Genomic DNA, 27848 nt, shown 5'->3' on the forward strand with positions numbered 1-27848 from the left:
TAACAAGAACAGGTTTTTATTAATATTTTGTAATACCATATATAATGCAATTGCATATCTTTGGCGAAAATAAATCTTATAAACATTTTATCAACAGAGGTTAGCATACAAAAACCAAAAGGTGTGTCGGTCCAGTAGACATGGCAGACAACTGACACAAACTGATACTGGGTTGGCAGCTTCGTCAAATGCAACAAAATGTTCATCATACCCATAAGAACTGCAACAGAATTTTGAGAATCACACAATCAATAATAAACAACAGCTGCTGAGAGATGAGACAGCTGGGTTTTGAGTTTGGTAAGTCGGACCCCAAAACGTTTAGGTAGTCTGACTCGGTGTCGCTGTGAGACCAACATAACATTTCTTTTTCAAGTGCTACAGAAAGAATGAGTGAGATTTTCCTCTACAAGTCTCTCCATAAGTTTTCTGCATTTGTCCGTGTACGTAAATGTAGGTCTGAAACAACACAGCAGCAGTCTGGGGGACTGAGTTATTCAGAGATTCAAAACATCCCATAACACCACCTGGAAGCATGAGTTATGAGTGGCAGTATTTCTAATCCGATGAGGTCGAGAGCTAATCTTCAATTTGTGACTTCTTAAGTCATAATATCTAAACATAATCATTAGGCAAATGTAAAAATGATTCAATCTTCTTCTACGGTACATGTGGGAATGTGTCCATCTTACATTTTACACCCCAGCTGTACATCAATTTTGGCAACAGAAGGTTTCAGGATCAATGTTAATTAATTGTCTTATATCCAGTCTAACACAGAGCAAAACAAAACATCAAGAAAACCTGGCAGTAATGGTTAAATTGAAAAAATAAAATAAAACACCCGCTCTAAAAGACAATAGACATTGGCAAAATACTTAATCACTATAACATAGTGAAAGAAAAAAAGGTGTATTGCTGTAAAATAAAATGAGAAAAACAAAATACTTATTAAGAGGAGTTCACAGAGGGAGAAAAATAAATGTGCCTCGTCATTTGTTTCAAATGACCAGCGTTTGATAGCATTCGATAATCCCATAAATTAATGTCATAAATAAGTTGATGATTAATGAACAATATTTTGTTCTTTTTTCACAGCTAAATAAGACCAGTGTATGCAAGTATTACTTCTGAGAGCTGCAGCTTACTCTGCTGAGAGCAGTTCCCACTCTAAAGCGACAAAAATAAACCAAAGGATTGGTTAAGTCACTGTACTGACTAGAGTCCTCTCCCATTTCCTGTTCGGATGATGCAGAAAAGTAGGGCATTGTTGCTCTAAATCACAACTACGCTGTGGCAGCAGGGGGATATAGTGAGTGACCATGGCCCTTTGCAGTTTTACGTCTGTGGCACAAGAAAAAATGTTTGGCACTGCCCATGCACGCTATACTAACAGTTACTGTGACACAAAGTGATCCAGGACTGTGGGGGAAATAAAACTGTAATTTCCAGTTGTGCGCTTCCATGCTACCGTGTATTGTATGCCACCAGTATGCAGCCTTTTTTTTTTTTTTTTTAAAGAAAAAAAAAAAAAAGCTCAGACGAGAATTGTGTCCTTTTACACAAGTGGCTCACAACTTCCCCTCGGTGAGCTGCATGCAATCAACTGACAATAAACACTCCATTTCACAGCGTGAGAAGAGAGCATACACTTCCTTATTTTGTTCGAGGAGGAAGAGCGAGGACACAACACTAATGGCCAGCCAGAACTGAGGGCACAACATGAGAGCAGCACACATCTGCACAATACCTCGCCTGCGAGCGACTGCACATATAATCCAGGGGCGTCATTCATAAAACTGACCTGTGATCAATTTAGCCCTGTTTGCATTAATTAGAGCTCAAATTAATGCAGAATGCTTGCCTAATTACTGTCCGTTTATGAGCTGTAAGAAATCCTTAGTAATCATTTAGGAGTAGATGTTTATAAGGGTTAAACTGAGCAACACATTAATGGAGTCTGGTTTAGCTTTATACTGACATCTGATCAACTTACAGTGTAGAAATTATCATCGCTTGTTACTGTCAGTTTACAATGTTGTACGCGTCTTGCACTCCTGCACTGTTAATACTAACTAATTTTTGGACGTGCAATTGCTACATATTGCTCAAAACACCTTTTAAGTAGTTATTTACAAAACCTTACTTTGAGGTGGAAATGATCTTATCCCTAAGCATAATTTAGACTTGATTGAAGTGATTTTCCTGCTGGTTTATGTCGGGGGTATTGCTGTTGCTTGGGGATGCATATGTGCCTGAGCCTGTGGTGGACTTGTGATAAGAATTACGTTTAGCTTTGTGATATTTAGTCCACTGAATAATATGCCTGGCTTCAATCTCCACTACCTTCACCGTCCTCTCATCTTCCAAAAAGTTTGCTCTTTTATTTTGTTCCACGGCTGTTCCTGACTAAATTGTGATTTGTGCAGCATTGTATGAGGGGAAACTGACAGGGAGGCAAGTGTCATCAATTTGAAGGTAATTTGACATTTATAGAGCACAAGTGTGTAAGTTACAAATTGGCTTCATCGAAACTGTATAAGCAAGGTTTTTTTATGCATTGAATATAAACACACCGTCAGAAATAATCTGAAGTTCAAGTACAGATCTAAGAGCAGTTTTATAAATGAGACCCCAGTTCTCTCTGGCCATGACTGCAGTGTCCCCTTCTCGCTTTATACACTTGAATATCCTCTTCACTCTTTGTTATTTGAACCAGAATAGAAACGCGTTCTCACAAATTGTGAATTAACTTGGCCACAGGATCAGCCAGCTGAGAGTTAGCTGTAACATGTTTGTAATTTTCAGAACACATGGAGGTATAATCAAACTGCAAACCCAAATAATGGAGCAAGAAGTAATTTTCTGCCCCGCTCCCGTTGCTGACTATAAACCAGCTCTGCATTCAAAAAGGGACCAGAAGCAAGCCGAGTACCAAACAGCCCTACAACACAGCTGTAGCAAGGAGATCTGTCATTACACCAATCACATTCATTGGAGCAGTACGACTACTTTGTCATTAGGAGAAAAGCGTTTGACCATTTCAAACTCTTTTCTGTCACGATGGTCATCTCAGGTTCAGGCTGACATGCACTATGATATAAACACACACACACGAAATAAAATTAAATCTATGGAGGATAACCTATGAACACGCAGTGAACATCTGGCAACACACGGCAGATGTTCACTTTGCATAGGCCGTCACCAAACGTGAATATATGCTGTTTCTGCACAGTAAATGTCAAAAACACACTGATGAATGAAAGGGGACGACAGCAGTGAGCAGTGGATTTGCAAAAAAAATAAAAAAATAAAAAAAAGAGCTTACACGTGTACAGCACAGTAATGGCCGCACAAAACTGAGCGAAGTAGTATAGCTAACTTTGCAACCAAATTTGGCAGTGGCAGAGTAATACTATTTCCACGTCTTGCTAATCCTGAAAACAAGAGCCGGAGCTCGTGTGTAATAAAGTTTATCGCATAACAAGATCATAGTACTACTCCATTATTTCTCTTAATTGTAAAGTTTAACTAGCATACTCGACTCTGAAAAATGCCACCAGGAAATAATCAAAAAGTTAAGGTTGTGGATTAATTATTGCATCTCTTGTACAAGAGGATTCGTAGAGCAAGAATTCCTTTCAAAACTGTGGCGTTTTTTTTCTTTAGCACAAAAAAGGAGAAACTGATAACACCAGGAGGTTAGATTTCGTCTGTTACAAACATGCACTCATTCGCTTCATAAATAGATTCACTTGGAAGAGGATACAGGTTTGAGGAGGAAGCATGCAACGCTTTGAGTTAAAAAACCTTCAGCTTTTTTTCCCGTTTTGTCTTTCAGAGGAAAATTCTTGAATCAAAATCTTCTAATCCAACAGAAGCAGGCAGGTCATTTTGGATAGGTTTCTCGATAGGTTCTCCATAGCCCAAGCACCCACCCCCAGCAGTTACCCCCGAAGTTACAAAAGTCTCTATATGGCTTTGTTCTCCTGTGTGAACGATACTATTGCCATTTGTTTTGTTGGACAGGGTTATTCCCAAACAAAAAAAAGGCTCGAAATGGCCAATGAACGATCAGATAAGGAGAAGGAGGCACACTGGGACACACGATCAGGGGTCAGAGGTTAGGGTTCACAGGGTCCGAGGAGTCTGATGGGGGCAAAAAGAAAAAAAAATCTTCATTTCCTGTTAAGTTTTGTGCTCTTGACAGTGCGTTTGGAGCCCTCCATGCAGCTGCGTATACCGGCGAGGTGCAGCAAGGAGCCGGCGGCCTCCTTCAGCTCCTCGTCCAGCTCTGGCTTGACCTCGCGCCGTGGCCTCTTACTGACGGGCCACTTGATGGCGGGCGGACGTCGAGAAGTCTGGTGGACGCCCCTCTCGTCCCAGAGGTCGGAGTCCTCGTCGCTGTGGAAGCCCTCGCTGCCGGCACGGCGGGACTGCCTGCCGTCGCAGCCTCCTTCGTCAAGGGAGGAGAGAGACGAGGAGGAGGAGCGGGAGGAGCAGCGCTGCAGGGCGACGCTGCTGTAGTTGTGGTCCTGCTTTGGATCGCTGCTCACCAGGACAGAGTCGGGTCGGGAGAGATCCAGTGGGCCGTCAGAATTGCCTGAGGAGGACAGGAGATGGAAAAAGTATAAATTTAAGTGCAAAAGAAGATTTTAATAGCTTGTTACGGCACTATAAATGCCACAAATATTGCATGTTATTGTTTTGGAGCGACATATGCTGCCAACCAGAGAACATCTTTTTCAGCGATTTGGGACTGTATGTAAATCCAGATGGAACTTTACAGTAAACTAGCAATTGATTTGGGGTTTGTTAAAGACTTTTTTTCTGAAGAAGAAAAAGCAGAAATCAGACACAGTAAACCACACAATGTAGATTTAGCTTGCTTTGTTTACAAGTATAAAGCAGAACTAAGACTTGTCTCACCCCAACAGGGAAAACCTGATTTAAAAATATCTTGCTGCATGCATGTTAAAGCAGAATTACCACTGATGGGGAAAGTACAAATATTAACCAAATCCAATCACACTAAAGTGATCATTTGACAGCCTTTGCAGTAATTAAATCAAATTAATTAAGTACAGGACAAATAAATTATGTTCTAATGTAAAACATAAGCATGTTTTTATTAGTCTTTTTTGTCCAAATCATTACAACTTAATACACTTAAAAAGCATGAAATTAATGATTTACCTCATAGAATGACCCTGCACTCCTAACACTGACTTTAGCTGGTAAGATTCTCAAGAAAAAAGATTCTGAACATTTTCAGAATCCACTTGCCGAAGTATATAAACGGTTTTATTTGTTAGCAGTTGTCAAATAACAACAACAACTATAGGTAACTGTTATGTTTAAACCATATTTAAGCAAATTAATCGGGACAAGGTCACAGTGTGTCTTGGATACAAAGCAACTAACATTTCGTGCATATCAAAAATCGCAGTTAGATTTTCACCTACATCCTCTAACACAACCCAACTAAATTCTTGTTTCCAGGATAATTAAAATGCTTGCTTGTGCTTCAGCTCATAAACTTTCTCTTTACCTGCTGTCATTTTCTCGCATGGTACTCCACATGTGCAACTCTAAATAGAGATTAGAAGGACGTTACTCATTAGGTACTTCCATCATTAGCTCTGGAAAAAAAATCTGTTTTCTTCTTTTTTACCACTCGCTTGATCAAGAAAGTGAATTACTGGATTTACTAGCCCAACATTGCATTTTCCTTCACCTGTGCAACACGGCAATCCTTATTGTTGACCCCTGACTTATTCACTTTCTGGTGGAGATGAGAAGGACCAGTAACTGTGTGGAGTCTCCAGTAGTTGCCTGGCAACTGTTCCTTTCCAAAAAAAAAATCATCTGGCACATAATTGCTGTTGTTACACTTTGGGTTTTGTGCAGATTAAACAAATAACATTTTAATTAGTGACTATTAGAGGTACTGGTAGGTGGATTTTGTCACTGTGGGACAGAGTCTTCTAAGCAGTTTCCCCCTTGTCCAAAACTTTGTGCTAAGCTAAGCTAACCAGCTTATGACACTGGTATTTCCCAAATGTCAGACTATTCCTTTAATATGATTTTAAAATAAAGTCCATGCGAGTAATGTTCTCAAAACCTTTTCTGTGCAAGAACCAGCGTTTTATTGTACAAGAACAGGTGACGCACACATCACAAATCAAAGCACACAAAATAAAAGAAGATTTAAGCAATGACAGGGTGGTATGTCAGGTGGAAGGAGACAAAAAGAGTTGGAAGAATAGGTGAATGTATGGCTCCTCGTGGATTGTCTTACATGGGTCAACGTGGTGCCCGGGGGCAGAGTTTAAGAGCATCATGGCAGTGGCAGCATCAATGTCAGACTCTGGAAGAGGAGAGAACATGCATGATGGTCAGTCCTAAGGTGTGAAAGCATGGTAGCATGGCATCTCTGCTAGGACTGGGAGGACTGGGAGGACTGGGTTCTTCAGATAATTTTAAACTGGAGACATAGTGACCCAATCAATGTTCACCGAGTGGATCTGCAGAAGGTTCACCGAAACAAACCAGAGGATAAATTCCAGCCACTGATATTGAGAGTGCATCCGATCTTTTCAGACCTGACAAAGTGTCTAAAAGCCTCATAGCTCACTTCTGGGGCTCTAAATTATTAATGATTACAGTGAGACTGAGTGCTCGACACTCTGCACCAGCAGAACCTCTGCCTGTCGTCAAGGTTACAAATCCAAGAGGCAGAAGGGGGAAAGAGGAGGCTGAGACATCGACTGGGAGCTCTCAACATTATGGTCTACATGAGGCATCAATGACTTGAAAGCAACAAATCAAACCAAGAGTTGAGGATAAAAGCACAGTGATGCTGAATGTTCTGGGACTGAAATGTGCCAAAGCAACATAATAAAATTTACTGCACAAACACAAACTGAAACAAACTGCACAGATAGTTCTATACATCTGCAGACAAGCGTTTATTGCACGTAAACAGAGAGGTAAGTCTGCTTTGGTCTCACCTTTGAATGAGCAGCCTTGTAGAAAGAGATGGCGAGGGGGTGAGGAGGCACTGCAGAGGGTAAACAAAAACATGAAGGGTCAGATTTTGAGTTTGAGTTTGCAAAGACAATGTAAAGAAATGTCAAATGTGGCAACTAAATGTCAAATGTTAGAAATACAGATCTCCAAAATAAAATAAAAATCTGTTATGATATGCTAGTCCAGTTAAACAAAAAAAAAAAAAGATTTGACAGACACAGAGCTGATGCGCCAACTCTGCTCTGCAAAGCAACATCAAAGCTGACACAAACTCATAAATCACAACACCCAGAGCGTGGCTGATGAAAGTTTACCTGGGTGGGGAGGCGGGTGGTGTGCAGAAGGCATGTGCGGCAGGGAAGTGCTGCTTCTTAAGGGCTTGGATCAGATTGGGGCGGTACTCGGGATCGACGCACCAGAGAGAACCTTTTCCATTGGCCTGTGGAGATAAGCAGGGACAGTTAAATTTCTACACCAAGGTTACACACAAGTAACTTGCCAGACACTTGAGGCAAGAATAAAGATTGGAGCCGATAAATTATCAGCTGATATTGGTCTATCCAGCAATATTATCTATATCAGCATCGGGGTATATTAGCCACTAAATATCAGCTATAATAATATCTGATTTGACATTATTTTAAAGCCTTTAATTTTAATTTTTAGGCAAAATGCTCTATAAAAGTAAAGGTATATTTGGTAACATTTTTTATACAGTCTACTTTACTACATTTGAAGAGTCAGAACTGTTCTTTGTTTTTATTGTAACAGTGATGCCAGTTGGATTTGCCTTGGTTTGAGCTGGAATATTAAAACATCCATTTTTTTCTTAGCCTTTCTTACCCTTAACAGTACAGAAACTTAAATTTATATCAACTTGTTTTTAAAATACAAAAATGTGAAATTACTGGGTATCTTATCAGTATCAGTCATGAGAAGCAGGTCATTATCAGTTATCAGTATTAACTGTAAAAAATCAGTGTTCAATATTTCTCACCAGATTTTATTGTGTGTATCCTTCCTCATAAAACATTTGCAAAGCAGCATTTCTTGTTATTGTAAATCATGCATTGTCATTATATTCTTGTTTTCTAGCTTCCAATCTTTTTCACTGTCTTAATGAGGGCACTAATACACGTCTTTCACTACTACCAACTGTCAGTCGGTGTGATAGGATAAAACCAGCAGCAGGACTATGTTATCACATCGCCCATGTGCATGCATGCTGGGTATGTGCGTCCTTGTATGTGTGCACAATGCAAATTAAATGAGGGCCTTCTCGTAAAAACATGACTCCACTGCATTACCAATAGTCAAAAACTCCACACTGTGCCTTTAAAGATTCACTGGGAAAGTACGCAATCAATTTTGGTGATCTGGGTAATTGCAGAGTGCTGCAAATAATTGTTATTTATCATGAAAAAGGTAAAGTGTAACCCTAACCTTTAAGAGATTAGTCACTGTGGCAAATAAATCACTTTTTCAACAATAAGGTCCATAGCATCTTTTACACAAGGCATGCTCATACTGCTTTAAAACAAAAATACTGACAGATTAAACTATTTGTAGCAATATATAATTCTTAATCCATTAAAATGATGCACTGAATTATTTGTCAAAGGGCTTACATTCAGAAAATTCTCAGCTGCCATAATCTGAGTACTACATAGTGTTGACTGCACTGAAAGTAGAGTAGTGTTGTGTCAGATGTCATTTCAGAAAGTCTCATTTTGCACAAACGGCAACAACTTTAAAGCAACAGTCCTTAGAGGAGCACTTCATCGAAAACAAAACAGTGGAAAATAGCAAACGCCTAACTAAGAATTCCTTAACAGCCTGGACAAAAGGAGGAAATAACTGCTCCAGGGCGCTGCGCGAGGAGTGAATTTGTCTGTTGGTGATGTGTGCGGGAGTGTGTTAACTGTCACTTTATCTGATGGCGGCATATTGCCCAGTCTGGGAGGAGAATAGAGCGAGGGAGGGAGGAGAATAACCTTGACTCAGATTACCAACCAGCCCTGATGCAGGAAGAAGGAAATGTCTCCATGGCAACGGAAACCACCAGCCAGTGTCATGTGAAACTGGTGCTGGTCTCTCAGCAGACGAAGAAGGGCTCACGCTGTGCACCTGCATGCTGAGCGGCCTGCGCCTCACCATGTTGCTACTCGCTGAGCGATAACCGCCATCCCCTCCCCGCAGTGGGAAAATACGAGGTCTTAGCCAGGCACAGCCCTGGCACCACGGGCTCTACCGGTCACAAGTCTGAACTCATACTGCAGCTCAATATGGCTACCATTGTGTCACTCCCTGGATCAGGATAGCAACACACAAACAATAGTCTGACACAGGTCTGACTGTACTCCTAAACCGCCCTGCCTTCATCCTGAGCAACAGATGTATTCTGAAGAGAAACAAAAAAAAAGCTTAGAATGTGTAGGGTATGATTTATTGATTATTAAATTTTGCTAATCAATTAATCAGTTTGAATCTAAATCCTCTGATTCCAGCTCCTTGTGTGAAAATGTGAACATTTGCTGGTCTCTTTACTCCTCTCTGACAGTAAACTGAATAGGATGTCATCTTGAGCTTTGGGAAACACTGATTGACATTTTCTGACATTTTATGGACCAAACACCTCATTGATCAGTGGAGAAAATGATTGATCGATCGATGACTAGAATAATTGTTACAGGAAAGACTTGAGAAATAGGTCAAATCGTGTGGCGTACACAAATGAACAGCTGTGTGCACCACATGTTTGGGCCTATTTGTCAACTGACAAGCTTGTGACAGTGTGTTGTTATTGTGTATTAATTAATTGATTAATAGCAAAAATAATCAACATATTAATTGACATTGAAAATAATAATTAATTACAGCTCTAACAACGACTTACTGTTGACATGTTCTGCACTTAAACTCTTATCAGGCTCTGCAAACCAATTTTCTTAAGTAGCTTCTTATTATGAGCATCAAGTTCCTACATGAACATTTTCTGTCAAAGTTAGAACAGTTCTGGTTATTTCTCATGAGAGATTTCTGGCTTTTTTTTCCAATGACAGCTTTGGGGTTGTTTGTTTATGTTACGAGCCACTGTCAATCAAATCTGATCAAACAACAACCTCACCCTCACCACAGGGGGTGGCGAGCAACCGCAACAACTGCAGCGTTCATGTTTTCTCTTTTTTCCACGACTTCAATGAATGAATCAATACTTCAAAAAATTTGACAAGCAATACATGGGTCGGTAACGGTTCAGGCTCAAGGATGGATCGATACCAGCTGTACGTGACCTGACTTCAAACATGGGAGCTCAAAGTTTTGCCATGTTTATGTTGTTTTAGTGTTTATTGGGTAGGATGACCTATTGACTGGGCGTTAGCATGCTGCACAGCTAATGTGGCTACTCCCATAGGCTGGAGCGATGTTGGACAAATGTTATAACATTAACGGGAAGTCAAGAGACACTGCACAGATTAAGCCTCATGTGAAGCCAGCTAAATTACAAGAGTAGTAGGTCAGATACCAGTAACTTACTTTTTGTGGAAACTTTTGGTTGGTTCTGCTCTATGACCTTTGTCACCAGTGTGTGGGTGTGTTTGTGTTGCTGCACTATGTAAATTTACTTGATAGACTCGCCCTGAAGGTAACAATATAATCATATGTGAAAAGGAAATGGCAAAACTGCTACAATTAATTTGCAATGTGGTGTAACTGAGTAGCATTCAGCAGCTAGCTAGCTCAGAGCATAACGTTGCGACTGAGCAGTGAGGTGAGAGCCACAGATAGCATTAGCATTAATGTTAGCATCACTGCACCAAATTACTTAATTAATTCCAGTTTTCAAACAGAAAAATCAGTGAAGGGGGGTGTCCAAAGTCCAGACAATCTGTTCACTTGTGTACACCGTCACACCACACACACCCATTTTCTGACGGTGTGCACGCGCACGTGAACATGGCTCCAGGCTAAGGACCAACAGTAAACACTGGACCTTCAGTCGGAATGAGGGTGAGTAGAAAATGACTGCATTTTCATTTTTTGGTTCATTTCTGTACATTTTCATATTTCTAAACACAAAGGTTGGAAAGCTAAAAATCGAAATCGCAACCATTAGGAAGTAAATTCAGTTTCACAACAAACACTTCACTCATTTCTCTCTGTTGACAAGCATGTTTTGCACAGGATATGCAAGGCTGCATTTAAGCATAAAGATGAGAAGGTCAACTTCTCTATTTTTTCTTTGTAGACTATAAGATAAACACATATGAAAACTAGAGACACATAACTCTGCCAGGACCGGGCTGGCAAACATTCTTCCTACAAACTCATCTCTGCACTTTAAGGTCACATTTGCTTCGTTCTCGCTGTATGAGGCTGAGGTTTCCCACTGTGGGATGCTTCACTCCCTGGTTAAAACAGTTGCACTACCTTGTAGTGCTCCAGGAGATAAAGTCCTATCTTGGTGTGCTGTGTTTGCATTTCCTCTGAAGGAGTATCTGTGACCTTGACTGGATTCCGCCGTTATCGCAGCAGAGTCAGAGGTCCCTGCGGCTGTGCTACAGCCCCGGACACTGTCACATGAGCCAAACTGCAGCTTCACACTGAAATACAGTTAACTGTTTTTCGCTGCACAAAGCAGACACAATTTTGGCTCATGGATATTTAACTGTCATCAAACAATGACAAGAAGCATAATTTAAAGCTACTACAAGGAACTTTCAAGTTTTTGTTTTGAAAGTGTAAACAGTTTTCCAAGTTTAAATCTGTGTATGAAAGTTAGAACATAGTTTGCCAACCTACCTTTCCCAAACTCCTTTCGACCTTGCGGAAGCATTTGTTCAGGGACAGGTTGTGACGGACTGAGTTCTTCCAGCCGGTGGGAGCATTGGAGAAATAAGGGAAGTGCTCGAGAATCCAGCCATAGATTTCTTTAACAGGCAAAGACTTGCTGGGAGACTGCTCGATGGCCATGTAGATGAGGAGAGAAAACGAGAAAGGGGGCTTAGACTTCAACGAGTCCCGCTCCCTGCCTCTGCCGTGTGACGAAGATGAGGAGGAGGACGATGGGCCCTGGTTGGACCCGTAGTCTCCCTCTATGTCGAAGAGGGGGCTGCCGCTGGGCTGAGCCTCCGGACCTCCCAGAGTGAAGTTCTGCAGCAGGTTCTCATGCAGCCAGTTGAGGTTGGTGAGCTCCTCATCCTCGTTGCCTCCGGTACGATCCACGCTGGTTGCCAGCGGACTGGACGCGCACTCCGCCTCTGGCAGTGTTCCCACACCACAAACACCTCTGAGCCCTGTCCGCTCCTCTTGCATACCCGGAATTTCCGTTTTCTTATCTGGTGACATCCCAATGATTGGACCCATTAAATCAAAGAGGTCTGGAAAGAAAGGAGAGAAGAGGTTGTTAATGTTTATGCAGAAATCACAGGTCTTGGTGGTGAACTGATTTTAAAAAGTGGGCAGTATGAAATAACTGGATGTGACATAATGGAATGATGTGTTCTTCCGAGCGTTGACCTTGTTTTCTTAAGGTTTCCCTGGGGGCACACCCCCTGTAGCTGTGTCTGTCTGCCTCTACCGCAGTCCCTGGCCCTCTCACTGCCCCTCTCCTCCACGCCTGGCGAGGACGGAGAGGCTCTCAGCTCTCCGCCCCTCTTAACTCCAGCCGAGGACCTTCGAGGAGGTCCTCTCAAGAAGCCGAACCGACTTAAGGCTCCACTCCTTGACGCCCACCTCGTTTCAGACGAGAACCAGCTGCTTGTTATGTGTAAATGAGCCTGAGACCATCCGACGACTGCAGGATTGAGTGGAAGGCCTCCATCTTACAGAGTGGATGGCTCTTACAGAATGATCTGCATTCAGCCAGGATCAAGTCTCAATTTGTCACATGCCAGATTAAGTAGCGTAAAGAGGCTACAGACCCGAGAGTTGTCAGTCATTTAACAGCTCTAGGAAATTCAATATTGCCAGGAGGCCTGTATTATTAACCAATTCCACCCAAGTACCCTTATTAATAAGACAATGAGACTATTTTTTACATGAGCTCAGAGGAAGAACTGGTAGCTTGTTATCTTGTGCAAAAGCAATGATCCTGTCAAAGTTCCAAGTTGAACCTAATGTACTGAGCAGAAATATAACAACATATAACATTTACGATATTGCAATAAAAACATGTCTCAATGCTGTACCAGACTGTGGTGATAAGGGCTGTCACAATACCAGAACTTTAAACTTCACTAAAATACTATTAAAAAGAAAGAATAATCAATACTTATTTTAATACCTCAGCAAAAGGAAAACAGGAGAAAACTTCTTTGCTTTTTTTTGTTATTAACAACCTGCACACAGTGCTGATACAGAAAAAGTCAATGAACACTGTCTGATTTTGCTGCAAGACAAATTTCAGGAAGCATAAAAAAGACTGAACTGAGTTCTTGAATGAGCACATGGATCATTTCCTTTTTTTAGCTTAGGAACTCTCGCCACCATTAAGAGTTAGTATTGTATTGTTTTTAAACGTGGTATTGAAAAAGTATTGGAAGTATCAGTTTTTTTTGTTAACTTGTGGCAAAATCTGCTGTGATAGTACATGGTCAATTATTTTATTTTACTGTTTAATTTATGTTGTTAGGCGACTTCATTCATTTCCAGAGATAATTCAGGCCAGTAGCCTATTCTATTCATGAAAGAAGGAAAGCAGAATACTGGATCATGGACTGATTACTGTGGTATTATCATATCTTGATTTTTTTTGTATAGTTACATGCCCAGTATTGAATTTTGATTTTAAGAGAGGCACAGAAAAAGACTGGTCAAAGTCTCCGTGCACTGACATAAGTACTTCAGTACTTATTTGAAAATGCATTTTGTTTATAAAACCTGAGTAACTCAATACAAGCTATGGTCTTGCACGTTGGGTAAGTGAGGCCAAGAGCACAAAGAAATCACTCTCTGCCTCAGCTCACAACAAGCTTTATGTCCTGGGTGTCACCATGACAACCCTGCCGTCCCTTCAATTAAGAGCAGAAATCCCACAAACAAGATATATAGATATAATAAGAAAATAAGTAATGCGTGCTGGCTGGTTCTGTTGCAAAACGCTCCTGCCGCACACATGGGTGGACACAAGGTGTCCAGGTCCAGGCTGGTCCGGGATGTTCTGGACCAGGTCTGAGATGCGAGTGTGTTTGGGAGGTTCGAAAGGTAAAGGCGCACATAGAATGGTGGATTGGGATATCTTTTCATTTCTGTGATAAGATAAGAATTGGGTCAAATGAGAGTGTTTGCACAGTGGGTGAGACAGGAGAGGGAGTGTACACACACACACACACAAAAACACACACACACACACAAATGAGTTTGTCAAAGCCTGTCAGCGAGAACAGGAGGGGGAAGGAGGCATTAGTGCATTTACAAAATGACCACTCAACTCTCAGTGAGGGGATAAACATGTAGCAGGCAGATCCTATTTTGGTTTCGAATGACTTCTAAATCTAAGGGCATTATTTATTCAGCCTTTAAAGGATATATGGAGTGAATTTGTTTAAGTTTTGTCATAATAGTGCATCCTGTCTGCTCTAGAGTTGACTGACTGCCTGCGTCTTCATTTGTCAGCACCATTGACAACATAAAATTCAGCGATATTTATCACCAAAAAGAAGGAAGTGAGTCAAAGAGGTTTCCAGGACAAAGGCAAAGGACGAGCACAGAGGACATAGGAAGAGGCATTACAATAGAAAAATCCTTTTATGCAAAGACAGAGGAGGACAGAAAGAGAGGCCAAGTGACTGAGAGGAAGACAGAGAGCCAGCTGAGACTCAGTGGTTGCGAGTTAGGCTATGTAAGTTATCCTCAGTCGAGGATGAATCACAGCTCTCAGCAAAGTAGAGCAATCAGATATGTCAGGCAGCGAGAGAACTGCCCATTTGTGTTAAAAGAAATTCTCTGCTCAAGAGACCAAAACACAAAAAGATATCCCTTGACATGACAGGTTCCTACTCCGAGTGAATTTACAAATAGAGCGAGGACTGTGCATGCAGACAAGCCTGCAGTTTTGGAGGACAATATAATTTACCCTTCCAGGAATCTCTTTAGAATTTAGCTAGCCATGTGCACATGCCAAATATTAAATGAAAATGTTTAGATGAAATTAAATTAAAAAGATCAGATGAGTGAGGATACCAGGCTGTTCTTTGTGGTTATATCAGGTGCAGATCCATGACTGTGCTAGCCAATACATGCTGATGACAAGCACTGAGGTCACAGTAAACCACAAGCCAACACAGGTGCAGCAAAGTCAGCCTCAAATGCATCAGATCTTTGTTTGATTAAAAGGTGTGGTTTCTGGATTCAGGGTCAACACTTAACCAGATTCAGCATTAACCATGGCCACAAAAAGTTACTCTGTGGCCACCAGATATTTCTCATATGTGTGAGCTTTTATACCCCTACTGCGAGTCTTCACCAACATGTCACAGTTCGATTCCTTCAAGCTTTTTAGTTCAACATTCAGCAAAAACAGTGAACAGGACTTGTCACTAGCCAGTTTCCAGTATGTCAGGGATATAGTTGCACTGCTTGAACTGCTAATGTGATCCTTATAGACGAACCAGAAACAGAAAAGGACGACTATGAAAAAACAAAATGGTCATGAATGTTTAGGAGTAAATAAAAGACGCATCTAAAAATGTCACGTACTGTGGTGTGTGTCATCAGTTTCCTCATAGCTGAGAAGTCTAGCTTGTTTTTCATTGGAAACTATGCCTTCAGGAAACACCACATCACAATCGATAGGAACAGCAGACAACACAGCGTCACAGTTAAGGAGGGCTGTGTTAAATTGTCTTTTCTGTGTTGTTTTTACACAAGTTTATATTTGGGCCACTAAAATTAGGGGCTTGGTGGCCCATGAGGCCAGTGCTTAAAAAAACTATTAGCATCTGTTCCTGGTTAACACCAGGGATGGCTCAATGCCACTTAAGGTTGTCAAAAATAATGACGCCTCAATACCACATTGTTTAAAACAGTACTAACATTAGACAGGCTCGAGAGTACCAAAGTTATAAAAAAGAGAATCAATCTAAGTGCTTGTTCAAGACTTCAGTTCTGTTTTTATTTTCCTGTCCGAAATTTGGCTCGCAGCAAAACCAGACAGTGTTCAGTGACTTTTTCTGTACCAGCACTGTGTTCAGGTTGTTCATTAAAAAAAAAAAAGAGATCCTATTTTGGGTGCCTAGGACTTTGTTTCCCTTTGTGTCATGGTATCAGAAGAGGTACTGACCATCGTTTTATTTAAATTAGTATTGTATTGAAGTTTAAAGTGCTGCTATCGTGACAACTCGTTTGGTGCCTTGAGTATCCGTTGATACAAATCAGATATTTTTCTCTCTCTTAAACAGCTGTTAATTACACATTTTTATGGATGCACTTTGCTTAACCAAGCTGTCTAAAAAACATCATGCTCAAACTGTGAAACAAATATTCTACAACCATGAAGCAAGAAATACACAACCCACAGCATGACTCAGTTCTGCAATACTGCTGCTGCTGTTTAGTTTCTTACAGAAAACTTTTAGCAGCATTTTTAATCAGTCAGCACCCTTAAAACATTCAAAATAACATTTCAGTAAATTGCACTCGCCTGTTTTGCTTTTTTCCTTTCTTGAGCTTAAAGGGACAGTTCTCCCCAAAACTGAAAATAAATATTTTTCCTCTGGCCTGTAGTGCTATTTATCCATCTAATTTTTTTTGGTATGAGTTGCAGAGTTTTGGAGACATGAGCAGTAGAGACGTCTGCCTACTTTTGAATATAATGGGACTAAATGGCACTCAGCTTGTGGAGCTCAAAGCACCAGAAAATACATTTGAAAAATTTAAAACCAGTGTCTCTTTTCAAAATCATGACCTGGTTACTCAAGGTAATTCACAGACCTTGCTGTGAGCAGTTTCATGTAGGAACTTCTTTGTTTTTGCAGAAAAATCTATCAGAACTACTTTCTTTCTACTTGAAAGACAACATATTTAGTCCAGTGATTGTGGCAAGTATCAGACTGATACACATACTGAGTACTGGATCAGGACATCCTTGGTTAAAACTCCTGGTTGCCCTTTCTTCCTCAGCAGGCCATGAATTACTGCCTGTAAACCTGATTCAGTTTTGTGGCATGGAGATGAGAAGAAGTCACTGACCGGTTAAAGTGTCTGACCACTGATTAACCTTAAAGCACAAGAGAGCTTCACCTCAGTCCATCTTCACAGCCCTGACCTCTCAGCTGGGCCCTTGGGTGCCTGGGAGCGCTTATCCTCTTTTTGAGCAGCTCCTCCAGAAGCCCGTCATTTGAATATCAACAGGGGCATGGTGGACGACGGAGAAAGCTGCCTTGCATCCAGCCAAACACAGGAAGTGTTTTACCGTGACTGCAGCTGGTCAATTACCACTGCTGTTGCAATGATCGCAGTTATCATTGCTCTTATGAAAAGGCATCAAAGAGCGGCGGCTGGGAATGCGATGAATAATGGGACACTAGTGTGTAAAGAGTGGCGAGGGGAGAGGGAGCTAATAAGCCGCACTGGCCTGTTGACTGCAGCTCATCCTTGAAAATACACCAAAGCTGCAATGGTGCTGACCTGATGGCTCATCTGCAAGTTAAAATAGCCCCGCGCACCGCCAGCCTCATCATATTCATGTGCAAACAGGCAGGCACTAACAGCAGGTGCCAAGGCACATTTTTCCCCCCTTTCAAACTGCTCTTTTATCCTGTTAAGCACTTAGCCTATTCAAAAATACACAAAGACATATGGAGATAGCTTTAAGTGGCAAATCAAGCCGTTGACGCGTCAAATATGTACGGGGGAATGTAAAGGAGATGATAGCGGCATCAAAAATGAAGAGGTGCCGGTTCGAGATGTTTTCTGGGAGCGGATCTCACGATCGGGACTCAGTTGCCACGGCAGCCAATGTTGTAAGGGAAGCAATTGTGCTCATGTCTGTGCATGAAGAGAGAGCTAATGTGGGGGAGATCAATACAGGCGGAAAATGCTGAGGCCAGCAGTCTGCCGCCGTTCTCCACAAACCTGTCTGACAAAGAGCAGTGGGAAAGGCCACAGCCAACCTGGATGTCATGGCACTACTGACTAAGAGCCATTAAGGCATACTTTACAGGCTAATACACATTCCATGCACCAAAAAGCTCATTTTGTTCAGTAAAAATAAACAAACTAACAGGATTTTGGAACAAAAACTCTAGATATTGTGCATGTAAAAGCCTTCAGTAGTTCATACACAGATGTAATTGTGCCACACCCTCTTCACAAGTAATAAACCAGTTGACACAAACCAGTTACACCTCTGTAACAGATACACAAAGGTGTGTCGCAAAGCCCCATGGCGAGGGCTGTTATTTGAAACCCTAACTGATATTTAGGTGACTACCCAGACTGGCTGGAGCTCTAAAAATGTGAATGAGACAAAGGGGGGCTGAGTTAGAGCGGGAGAGCCTGGGAGAGAGAAAGAGGCCGTTCCAGAGCGACGTAGCCAAGTGGCAGTCTTTTATTTTATGGGAGGGTCAAATTATGTCATAACAAATAAAGCATCCATTAATGTGAAGGCTAATCAGACTACCGCTAAATGATACATTCTCTAATAAAACTACTCAATGGATTAAAACGATCTACTGAGCACCCGAGGTGAAAGCAAATGAAAAAAGCTTGCACAAAGCATTACAATTGGCCCCACACTCGGCTCGTACAAAGGAGCAGTTGTTTTTGCTCTAGTCATGTTTCAGAAGCGCTCAGTATTCACCTCACAGTTTCAAACAGAGGACCGGGAGGGAAGGAAACACCTCCTGCCTGTTGAGGAAGTTCATTTTCAGAAAACAAATGCAGACTTCACACAGAGACGGCCGGGCCTGCTCCACGCTGAAAACAGTGGACTTGAGCAGCTAGGGGCCGAGAGGCAGCGTTTATTGAAGCGGCGGTATTTACTTTGGCAATCTATGAATTCCACCAGCATGTAGCTTATAGACCTGCTGACAAACACCCGAGTCGAACCAAATGAATTGACTGTTGCAATCACTTAACAGTCTGAGGAAAAACTGGCAAACAAAACAATGGATAATGATAGTGATTTTCATCAGAGACATTAACTTCACACAAACTTGCACACACAGGACTGCACTTTGACTGTCCACCGAGGTGAGGCCTGTAAAAGTACATGCCAGCCCCCAGCCAACACTGAAACCTTATCTCTTGGGTCATGTGGCTCTCGGTTCAGTGTACACTCACTGCCAATCGACCCACACAACAACCTCATATACTTTTACACAGAAAAAAATCCCTCGTCGCCAAATCATTTGCTCTAAGCCTGTACACTAGGGTCCAAATCTTTTTTTTTTTTTTCAATAAATTTTCTGTATATTTGGAGGCACACTGAATGTTCCTTTAACTGTTCAGTTAAAGTTTCAACATAAGCCCTTTCAGGAATGTGCTCTGTGTGAGATTACCCTCCATGTAAACACTACAAGTGTTTGCTAGTGCATTTTGCGTGCAAGAAACAAGAGAAACCACCAGTAAGGCCCTGCAGGACAGTGAAGTGACAAAAGCATTTATTCATCACTCAATGCAAACTAATGAAGTCTAGAGCTTCAGCACTAATCACTAAACTAATCACTGTTTTAATAACTGATTAATAGTTTTGAGTATTTTTTTCTTTTTTTGGGGGGGGGGGGGGTAAATTCTCAGATTTCAGCTTCTTAAATGTCAATATTTTCTGGTTTCTTTACTTTTTGCGACAGTAACCTGAGTATCTTTGGGCTGTAGACAAAACAAGACATTTTAGCTTGTTATCTTGGGCTTAGAGAAATGCTAATGTTGACATTTTCACCATTTTCTGACATTTTATAGACCAAACAACTCATCGATTAATAAAGAAAACAATCAACAGATTAATTGACAATAAAAGATTGTTAATTGCAGCCTTAATGGAATTCTTCATTAGATGTCCATGTCAAATACAGTGGGAAGACAGGCCTCTTACACAGACCCAAAGAAACCAGCATAAAGACAGCCTGAAGTGCTTTCAACGAATGAAAATATTTGCTGAAGCTTCTGAAGTGAGTAAATCAACAAATGTGCATACACAGCAAAGCATGAACATGCAGTTATATAGGCTAACATAAAGATGAGCTCAGTGCTTTTTTGCTCTGGCATCACTGAAAGGTTGGCGATCTGCATGTTAGTCTACTTTACAACCTCTTATATTTTGTCTTGCTCTCACTTTCAATACTGGCAGCTTCTGCAAATATTAAATTTTTTGGGCTGAAATTTCAGTCACCAAGTGTAGTCGGTGTGCAGGATGTCCATAATGATTCTAGTGAGGATTCTTGTGATAATTCTCTCTGACCAATCAGTGGTCACCACTTCATTTCAGCTCAGCTGACCTGGAACCTCCATCAAGGTGATATCCCAAAAAGTACCAGGTACTATCCACAACTTTTGGCAGTGCAAAACAGGAGTGTGCCATATCGTATTGTTCAGCTGGAAATATTCTGACTTGTTGACAGAATGACATCACACTATTAGACACTGCAACAACAAGCGTGGTTGAAAGCGAAAGTAATGCTGCTACCAGGTCGACGGTGGAGGACTTCGCTCCAGAAAGGGGATGACTTCAGTGTTGTGGAAGTGGTTTGGTTACAAAACATGCGAAGTGCAAGAAACCACAGTAATATGTAAGAAGTGGAAGAAGACTGTAATAGCAAATGGGGGGCATAAAACAAACTTATTTCACAACATCAAGCAGACGCACCAGGTTGATTACACAGAGGGCCAAAAACCCACTAGAGGAGCTCAACAGCTATTAAGAACTCTAAGCCAAAATATTTTTCAGTATTTTGTTATACCATCAAGAATGTCATTATTGCAGAAAAAGCTGAAATATTGTGATTATTTTAGGGCTATATCTCCCATTCCTACTGGAAAACTGAAACAGAGCAACTTGAGTGGAGTCAAGCCAAGCCAAATGGCACATTTCTGTCTGCAGAAACCTTATTTTAATACAAAACAACCTGAATTTCCCTAAAGAATCAAAGTTTAAGGTCTGAAACCCAATAGCACAACAAGAACATTTCCTGTGAGCTCACATGTGCCAACTCTCAGTACGAGGAAAGTTTATGCAGTGCTACAAAAATTAATTGATTTTATAGTACCCGGCCTTAACTTTCACCATAAAATATCCCACAGAGACAAGAGCAAATTAGTCACGACAACTTGGTGGAATCAGAGGAACTACAAGATGACACATCAAAGAAATTTTTATACAACACCATGGTGATCTGATGACAACACCAGACATTTAAAAAAAAAAGCAAAGTTTAGTACTTATTCATAGATTCAAGTGTTTCAAGTACAGAGCATCTCTACAAAAACTCTTATTTAATTGAGAGTGTAAGATGGCTTTAAGGCCAGGACTAACTAACTATTTACCAGTTCTGTTGATGACACTGTTTTCCAACTGAAAATTAAATTGTTTAAGTTCTGTGGCACCTCAGTTGGCACTGGTTCAAAAATTGTGGTGAAGTGACAAAACATTCCCCATCTGCCCCACCGCACGTCCTAGAAAACCCTGATCATCTGCAAACAAGCTGGTCATCCCACATTGTTGTTGTCATCATAAGGCCGTCAATTAAATAAATCCCGTTAACTCAGCCAGGGGTGACGAGACAAAGACCCATTGTGACACAGGACACAGCCGTGCTTCCTTCTTCCTTTCTCTCAGTCAAGGAAACGATCACATCAGTGTTGCTTTCAAGGAGGCGGGCCCTAATAGGCTGCTTCGTCTTGAGTCCACCCCGTCAGGAACGAGACAGGCACAGGGACAGTTAGAGGGTTAGAGAGGGACAGGGAAGAGAAAGAGGAGGGGGCTGCTCACTATAGAGTCAGTGCGTAACCACTGTGACCAATCAAGAGATGTAAAACAATAACTGGAGTAGATGGACCACAACAAGAATACACACACTACCCATATTCAACTTCTGTAAACACACACACTCAAAACAAACTCAAAACATTCCCCATTCAGACCATGTATTTTTAGATTTGCAGAACCAAACTCGTCCTGTCTTTTCGTTGACGTCATGACATTACCTACAACAGGTTGACCCCGGTTTGTAAAATAGTGACAGCTGTTAAGCAGAAAGCAAAGAGGATAAAAATAGGTGCCATTTAGCTGTACGCTGGTCTCTCGGGAGATGCTAAATGACGTGAAACATCACCCAAAAAAAACCCCCAAAAAAAACAGACAAGTTGATCAGGACAGCAAAATAAAATCATGACCAGATTAAACTCAACCAGCTAAAGAAGAGAGGGAAAACATGAGTGCAAAGCGTGCCTCTACAGGGGTTAACATTTGCATCTCAAATTCAGAGCTAGCACCTCTGTTTGATTAGCAGAATGTCACAAGCTCGAGCCAACAGAAGACGACCTACTCCAGGGGATATCCCTCCATCAGAAAACGCACGGGGCGTGAGCGGGTGATGAAACGTGTGCAGCGTCAATCATTCAAGCCAAACACTACATAACTGCTTGAAGAAGTCAACTCCACAAGCCAAATAGGTCAGCACCAGCCATAACTGGTTTTAGTAGGAAAAAAGTAAAAAATTCTCTGATTTCAGCTTCTTAAATGTGAATATTTTCCGGTTTCTTGACTCATTCTTGATAGTAAACTGAATAACTTTGGGTTGTGGACAATACAAGACATTTGAAGACGTCACCTTGAGCTTTAGAAAACAATCTGATCAACATTTTTCACAATTTTCTGACATTTTATAGATGCAACTAATCTATTAATTGAGACAATAATCAACGGATGATGCAGCCCCATATGCGATGGTCAATTTAATAACCCAGGCCCTCATAATGGGAGGACAAACACATAAACATAAAAAAACTTCTATTTATACGCTCTTTGGCTGATATAAGAAAAAGAAACACTAAAGAAGCAAAGACTGTCTACCTTCACTTCCTTTTCAACACATGCTGTGTTTATTTTAAGTCATTTTCCACTTTGAATGTGTAAAAACACTGAAATGTGCACACAACAACATAATTATGGGGACACAATCATTTCAAGTGAACAGAGACTGTCAACTTCCTTATTCTGTCAATCATCAAATTGTTCAACCTCCTCCATTACAACAATAATGGTTACCACAATCCAACTACTTTAAACAGTCAGTAAAAATCAAAGTCTCAAGTGACTGGGTAATTAGGGTTTTCAGAGAACAGTAGGTTATAAAGCTTTGAGCTTTTCTGTTCAGCCAATCCATGAGAAACCAGGTTTCGACTGTGTTAAGCAATCCCAAAAGTTCCTGCCACATGGGTCAGCTTTCGTAAACACAGGCGCTCATATACCTACAAAGAACATGGCGTGTTTTAGAGGACACAACCTTTCATTTACTCTGGGTCAGAGTACACAATTCTGTGATAAGGCTGATTACATGGCAATACCACCATTTTGAAGTGCAGATTCTGTCCCACTTTTGCCAAGACAGGGGCTCACAGCTACCGTCGACAATCCAGTGCAGTGTTATTTCCTTATTAAGATGTTTTATACATTATATTCAGTATGCTGTGGTGATTGAAAAGGAAAACTGAGTTCCAGTGGATTGAAAATGCACTTTGTGCTCTAGAATTTCACTTGATAAAAAGGTTGTTCTATGGTGGTCTCTTTTGTCACGTTGCTTCATTGTTTTCATACATCCTCTGAGGAACATCTTCCTGTTCTGTCATCGGTTCAGTACAATGCAGCAACTTCTTAGGAAAGTGACACCGATGTGTTTACCAAGTTGTAAAAATGAAGTGTGGCATTCTTGAGAGCTGTAGAAGAGCTTCAGATGTACAATACAGACACCACTGTGTCTATCACTATAATAGCACAGTCAAATATTCACTCATTTCCCTTAATTACTTTAAATCTTTATATTTAACTAAAAAATATTAAAGGGGCAGTTCACACTAAAATCAGAGATGCATATTTTTCCCCTGGTCTGTAGTGCTGTTTATCCATCTAAATGTTTTTGGCGTGAGTTTCAGAGTTTTGGAAATATTGGCTGTAGAGCGGTCTGCCTTCTCTTCAATATAACTGGACTAAATGGTGCTCAAAGCACCAAAACATACATTTAAAAATTCAAAACAAAAACAAAATCATGACCCAGTTACTCATGAAAATCCACAGGCCTTGCTGTAAGCAGTTTCATGCATGAACTACTTTCCTTCTGCAGTAGAATCTACCGGAACTATTTTCTTTCTAGTGAAACAAAGCAGTACAAAGTTTGCAGATTTTCTTGAGTAACCAAGTGCCTTTTAGTCCCATTATATTCAAGAGAAGACAGACATTGCAGACAACGCTGCAACTCACAGCAAAAAGAAAAAAAAAATAGATGGATAAAGAGCCAGAAAAATATATCATTCTGATTTTTGGGTGAACAGTCCCTTTAAGAGTAAAATGCCTAAACTTTGATTTTGTCAAGTCTAATGAACATGAAGGCCAACACAGCAGGGTTTACCATCAGGATTATAAGACAAAAATACCAAGTGATTCTATGACTCATGCCACCCAGCCTATTGTCACACTGACTGGCTGTAAATTTCAGTTTCAAGTTATCATCAGTAAAAACATCTGACACTCCAAGTCTGCCGGCTACATTCTCAAACAGTGGATACAGTGAGCAGACCCATAAGAAAAGACTAGAATAATCATAAAGGGCAGTCTGCCTCCTATTTCACCTGTATTTCACCTCTTCCTGAGGCCTTAAACCACAGAGTAATTCTACCTATGGATACGGCCATGTCTTAGAGGTCGATTCCAGCAATTCAAATAGCCTCGTGGCTCACATTACTTAAGATAATTCAACTCTATTGACAATATTTTAGATCCCCGCAGTTATTAAAGCCATTTCACGTCAGCAATAACAGCATCACTGGGTTACGACAGGTCTTATTTATAGTAATGAATGTCAGTAAACTTAGCAGACCCTCATCTATTCTGGGAGACAGAAGTACGTACCCTTCAGAGGCTTCTGTACATAAACATGTACAGGAAAGGATACATGCTACAACTACAAACAACAGCAAGGACAACAGATGGTTTGACCTACAACATGGCCATGGAGATTCTGCCAATAAAATAATGGCAGACTGACAACATCTGTTTCTTTTTTGTCTTTTTCTGTCCCTTAAGCTCCCGTTGCCTTTGTCTTCTGTTTATCACTCTGGCTTTAACAACTGTCAAGCAAGGAGAAAGGAACGTCAGTCTACATTAATGTCATAACCTCACAAAGGAAAAGAAAATTTCCCATCACTTTTTTTGCAAGTAGACACGTAAACCTCAGAGGACCCAATGAATTTTAGATTTGTTTTTTTGTCCAGAACATACAACACTGTCAGATGGCAAGTAGAGAGACAACAAGGGCAGACGTGGAATAACATAAAGTTTATAAAGGCTGATTCAAAAATAGCACACAAAGCAGTGATACTCAACTTGTGGCCTGCGAGCCAAATCTGGCCCACAGTAGGGTGCTGAGTGGCCCTCTGACCATTTTCTAATTTTCAGTGACAATCAATTGCCACAGTTTTCCCCAGGAAGGACAGACAGATGTACCAGTTTTGTATGAAGGGGTTGTTAGTAGGTCTGCAACTATTATTTTCATAATCGATTAATCTGCCAATTATTTTCTCAATTAATCAATTAGTTATTCCATAAAATTTCAGAAATTGGTGGAAAATGTTGTTCACAACCCAAAAATCTTCAGTTTACTGTCATAATGGAATGTCATAAAAGAAAATGTTCACCTCTGAGAACCAATCAGAGATTGTGGATTAGTTAAAGATGAGTTAAAGTTATACAGAAATGATGATAATTCTCACAGCAGCCATGGGTTCAATTCCAAACTGCAGCCCTTTGCTGCATGACTCCCCCCTCTCCTGTCTATCTTAAGCTGTTCTGTCCAATAAAGCCCCCCAAAAATCTTTTGAAACAAATCATTATAATTCTGACCCCATTTATGTGCATTTAATGTCAAAAGTGCTTAAAGCTACAGGAAACTTTCATACTGTGTTGATTTTGGAGGTCCCTGTGGACAAAAGTGGTAGTGTTTCCTCTGTGATAACCACAAAACATAGCATCAAAAATAAAAATAATCTAAAGAAAAATGTCCTCCTGCTTCTTTCTAACAGGCTAACGTACTATTCGCTGTAACTTTGGCTGTTAAACTATAAATACAGGCTTGTTTCATCTGATTTCACGGAGAATCCGATGTGGTGGCAGGCACTGAGAAAAACTATAGAGAGAGATCTTCTCGCAGATGGTTTAGTTGTTAAGTTATGTAGGTCATATGGAGGCATGAGTAATAAATTTAAGACCGTTTTACAACCAGTTAAACCTCATTGTAGTAGCTTTAATGCTGTATTAACTCTTTCAAATGTTACCAAACAATTTACATCTCATCATAGTTAAATATGTGATTTATCTGTCAAACCTGAAACAAGTAAATTTAGTTAGTAAGTTAATAAATCAGTTAGTGTGAAAATAAAGAAAGATGAGTTATGTGCCCTTTCATGTGTATTAATGTTATCTAATATATAACGTTATTATTATTTTGGTTTTTATATTAACTGATCCCTAACCTCTTGTCATTTTGGGCAAAGTACCCCTGATGTGAAGTAAATGCAACTGGATTAAAGAGAGATATTTTTCCTACACTCTGACATTGTTTGCAGAGCACTCTATATCTGGGACAATCTTGTGATAATCCATTACATCATGTGCTTAGCTAGGCAGTGTAGCCTCCCAACCCCTGGTACAGCCGATATATACCATGAAATATTCAACTATTTATAGATATGAGGAGAAGATATGCGTCTAAAATTTTTAAACAAAATGATTTAATATCGGTGTCTATTGATGTTACAACCTGAGAAACCACGCGACAAACAAAGACATTTAATCTGAGCCACAGAAAGTGTTGTTAGCAAAGAAAACTAATATGCTTTGGAGCTAATGCTCGAAACAGTGAGGCATTTAATGACCACGGACACAAGACTACACTCACAACCACAACCACTGACACAATGAGCGATACAAAGTTACGCGAAATGACGTGGACCATTGCACAACACTTCCCAACAGACGCGACGAAGTTACTTATCACCGGTTAGTTAGTTAATTACATTTTAGCTTTAAATAGCTTTAATTAGAGTGAGTTCACAAGCGTTACCAGCGTTAGCTCAGCCAGCACAGCCGAGAGGCAGAGCAGCGTTAGCAGCTGCTCGGTGGGTCAGTGAAGGTAAATCTACTGCTAGCGTTAGCATAACATTTTAACTATCTAGAATATTACAGTACTTCTAGTTTCATGTATCAAGCGATAACCATTCGTTGGTGCTATTAATATCCCTCTCTACTCTTCAAGCTTCGAGCCCGGAGAACAGACAGAAGTATAAAAACGTTAACATTAGCTAGCTTGGCCACATGCTGTCGCTTGATCTGCCATGCTGGCTGCTCTAAGCAAAGTCACTTGACCACATTTACTTTTAGCTTGTTCGAAACACAACCCGTGCCCTGCCGAACACGATTTAAATATGTTAAATTTTAAAATAAACGGTCAAATACTCACAATCATGCACGGCGTGCCTCGGTGCGGTGTGTTTAAAGACACGTCTGTGCGCAGTTTATTCAGATGTCTGTCTCACACAATGTCAGAGATCAGATCAGCAGCTGCTTCCTCCATACACGCAGCGCGCAGATCACACAGCGCACG

General features: G+C 40.7%; 1 protein-coding gene across 1 annotated transcript; it reads right to left on the reverse strand.

Annotated features, from left to right (window-relative positions):
- On the reverse strand, nucleotides 1-27848 carry foxn2a (forkhead box N2a). The gene is made up of 6 exons (XM_084735815.1): nucleotides 27705-27848; nucleotides 11839-12416; nucleotides 7350-7474; nucleotides 7017-7066; nucleotides 6305-6373; nucleotides 1-4606 (listed from the first exon to the last, which is right to left on the reverse strand). The coding sequence occupies exons 2-6, from the start codon at nucleotides 12400-12402 to the stop codon at nucleotides 4182-4184; spliced, it is 1233 nt and encodes a 410-aa protein (XP_084591941.1). The 5' UTR covers nucleotides 12403-12416; nucleotides 27705-27848; the 3' UTR covers nucleotides 1-4181.

The sequence above is a fragment of the Lutjanus erythropterus genome, chromosome 14, assembly GCF_056507025.1.
Source record: "Lutjanus erythropterus isolate fLutEry1 chromosome 14, fLutEry1.hap2, whole genome shotgun sequence".
NCBI lineage: Eukaryota > Metazoa > Chordata > Actinopteri > Lutjaniformes > Lutjanidae > Lutjanus > Lutjanus erythropterus.